General features: G+C 47.8%; 1 protein-coding gene across 1 annotated transcript; it reads left to right on the top strand.

Moving 5' to 3' along the window:
- The first annotated feature begins 1273 nt into the window (after nucleotides 1-1273).
- On the top strand, nucleotides 1274-2706 carry LOC134494770 (lysophosphatidic acid receptor 6-like). Its single transcript, XM_063300018.1, has one exon. It carries the CDS (start codon nucleotides 1290-1292, stop codon nucleotides 2367-2369), a length of 1080 nt encoding a protein of 359 aa, XP_063156088.1. The 5' UTR covers nucleotides 1274-1289; the 3' UTR covers nucleotides 2370-2706.
- Nucleotides 2707-2739: the final 33 nt, after the last annotated feature.

The raw sequence follows: 2739 nt of genomic DNA, 5'->3' as shown, positions 1-2739 counted from the left end.
ATTTTAAATAAATCATGGTTTCCCAGGAAACTCCTAGTGAATCTCTCATGGGACCCTAGGGTTCCACAGAAACCCAGTTGAGAAACCCTGTACTAGACATTTGTTGCGTAAACTTTCTTGGATCCACTCAGAGCTGGACTCAGGCTGTGTTGGTTCTATGGCATTGATCGAGGTTCAGTCTTGCTTGGTTATCTGGGTTGAGTTTGAATCTGTTAGTGCTGAGGAAGTGGACATGATCCTTGAGACACTGAATTCTGTCACCTGTGTTTTAGATCCATGACCTTCCTGTTTGGTCAGGTCCTCCTAGGAGGTAACTTGTAGCTGGACCCAAATGTGACGAATGCTTCCTTGCAGGAAGGGATGGCTCCACTTCCTTTAAAGGAGTGGTCCACATTTGTCCTCGGGAAAATATTGCTGGATCCAGCAGTACTTGGCAAGTTTCATTTGGTGTCCAACCTTTCCTTTCTGGTGAAGGTTTTTGAGAAGGTAGTAGGTTTGCAGATCCAAAGGTGTCAACCCTATCAGGTAGATCAGACTAAGAAACAGACACTGTGCAGACCTAAAGCTACTTTTATTAGAACAGGTAATAACAGAATCTTGCAAATCTGAATGTGCTACCTTTTCTCTCTCTTTTATCTTAATGAAAATTGGAGAGTGGGCTGTCTGAGATGTTTTAGCAAATTACTGTCTTGGCCTGGGCTCAAGTTTAATTTATTTGAGGGTTAGGGTTTATTTGAGGGTTAGGGTTAAGGTTGCCCTAACCCTAAAGTCCCAAATAATCTATGACAGGCCCATGGCTGCCATGGTGGCCATGAACTCCTGAGCTGCCTCTGAAGCATGGCCCAGGGATGGCAGGTTGAAGTCCCCCAGAGCCATAAGCCTGAGGAACTCCACCACCAACCCTGAGATGGCCTCCAGCAGTTCAGGCAGGGAGGTTGCTATGTGGCAGGGGGGTTGGTACAATAGCAACAATCCCAGTTGCTCTCGGGAACCCAACTTCAAGAACACGGTCTCACAACTGGCCACTAGTATCCTTGGAATGCTGATGATACTCAGTTATACATCTCTTTGTTGGCTGCCCAGAGTTCTACCACTTAAGATAGGTGGCCCTATTAATGTGTTAAACAAACAAATAAATCGTAGCCATTACTCCATGCTTCTGAGATGCTCAGAAGCATGTGATGCTTGGCTTCTGTGATCAGACAGACCTTCAAACCTAATGCAGAGGTAAGCATGAGCCCAGCCTTGGGACAGTGTCTGAGTTAGGAAGAAAACACACTAAAAGTAACATGTTTTTCTTTCTGTTCCAGCTGCCGCTATGGAATCACTCAGGGCTTCCTTCTGATAACACATCCACCTGCTCTGAGAGTGCAGATTTCCAATATATCCTGTTCCCTGTGGTTTATGGCTTGGTCTTTCTTCTAGGTCTGGATGGGAATCTCTTTGTGTTGGGCTACTTCCTCCGAACCAAGTCAGCTACTGCCCCAGCCAATGTCTTCCTGGTGAATCTGGCCACCATTGATTTGCTTTTTGTGCTCACCTTGCCCTTCCGCATCGCTTATCATGCCCTCCATAATGACTGGATCTTTGGGGAAGCCCTCTGCAAAATTACAGGCTGCCTGTTCTTTGCCAACCTCTATGGCAGCTCCCTCTTCCTGGCTTGCATCTGCCTGGAGCGCTACATAGCTGTGGTACATCCGTTGAAGCACCTTCAGTTCCGGCAGCTGCGCTACCGTGTGGGAGCTGCCTTGGGAGTGTGGCTGGTACTCATTGTGGCCATCCTATTCCTGGCGCTCCGTGGATCCCTGACAAGCCCCTTTGTGGATGGCCGCACTGCATGCCTTGAAAACTTCTCCTCCAGTTCCTGGAAGGGGCGCATCTCAGGCATCAGTATCTTTGCTGCTGTGGTTGGCTTTCTGCTGCCTCTTCTTTTGATTGGTGTCTGCTATCCTCTGATTGCCTGGCGTCTACTGGCTTCTCCTGGATTGCAGTCAAGTTCCCGAGCAGTGAGACGCAAGGCCCTGCGGACAGTGCTGGTGGTCCTTGGCGTTTTCCTGATCTGCTTTGCACCGTATCATGTTGTACAGCTGGTTCACACATTGGGCCGTGTGGGTGTCCTGGGTGGCTGCCCCCTTCTCCGTACCACCTATGTGGCTCGTCGCATCACTATGGCACTGACCAGCCTTAATGCCTGCCTGGATCCAGTGGTTTATTACTTTGCTGCTGAGCGGTTCGCTTGGCAACCAAGCTGGTGGAAGTGTGGCTGTTGTCAGTCAGAAAGCCCCCAACGACCTCTGGGGCTCCCTAGGTTGATTGGCAGCAAGGCCTCTTCTTCTGGAAAAACCACAGGGACTGGCACAGAGCAGTGAGCAGAGAAACCCTCTCCCTCAACTTTATAGTCTGCTTTGTTCCCTCTGCATGAGGTGAATGGAGACATTTGTTATAGTTACATGGATGTGAACTTCCTGCTAGTGCAAAGAATGGACTGGAAATGAGTGAGCAAAGGAGACTCAAGATAGCTCTTATCTGCTTTTATGTGCTTCCAGACAAATGCTTCCAAACATGACCTATCAAAGGACATGACATGATTACTACATCTTTCCCTCCTTCATTGTGATGTTTTGACCTGAGACTTTTCTTGTGTGATTGCTCTGCTGATCTGGTGAGAGTTTTAGGGAAAGGATAGATATTGTCCTTTACCAGTTCTTAAAATTATTTTTCTTATTCAAAATTCTTTTA

This window comes from Candoia aspera, chromosome 3, assembly GCF_035149785.1.
Source record: "Candoia aspera isolate rCanAsp1 chromosome 3, rCanAsp1.hap2, whole genome shotgun sequence".
NCBI lineage: Eukaryota > Metazoa > Chordata > Lepidosauria > Squamata > Boidae > Candoia > Candoia aspera.
The sequence above is the reverse complement of the archived record's forward strand: the minus strand, read 5'-3'. Positions and strand labels throughout refer to the sequence as shown.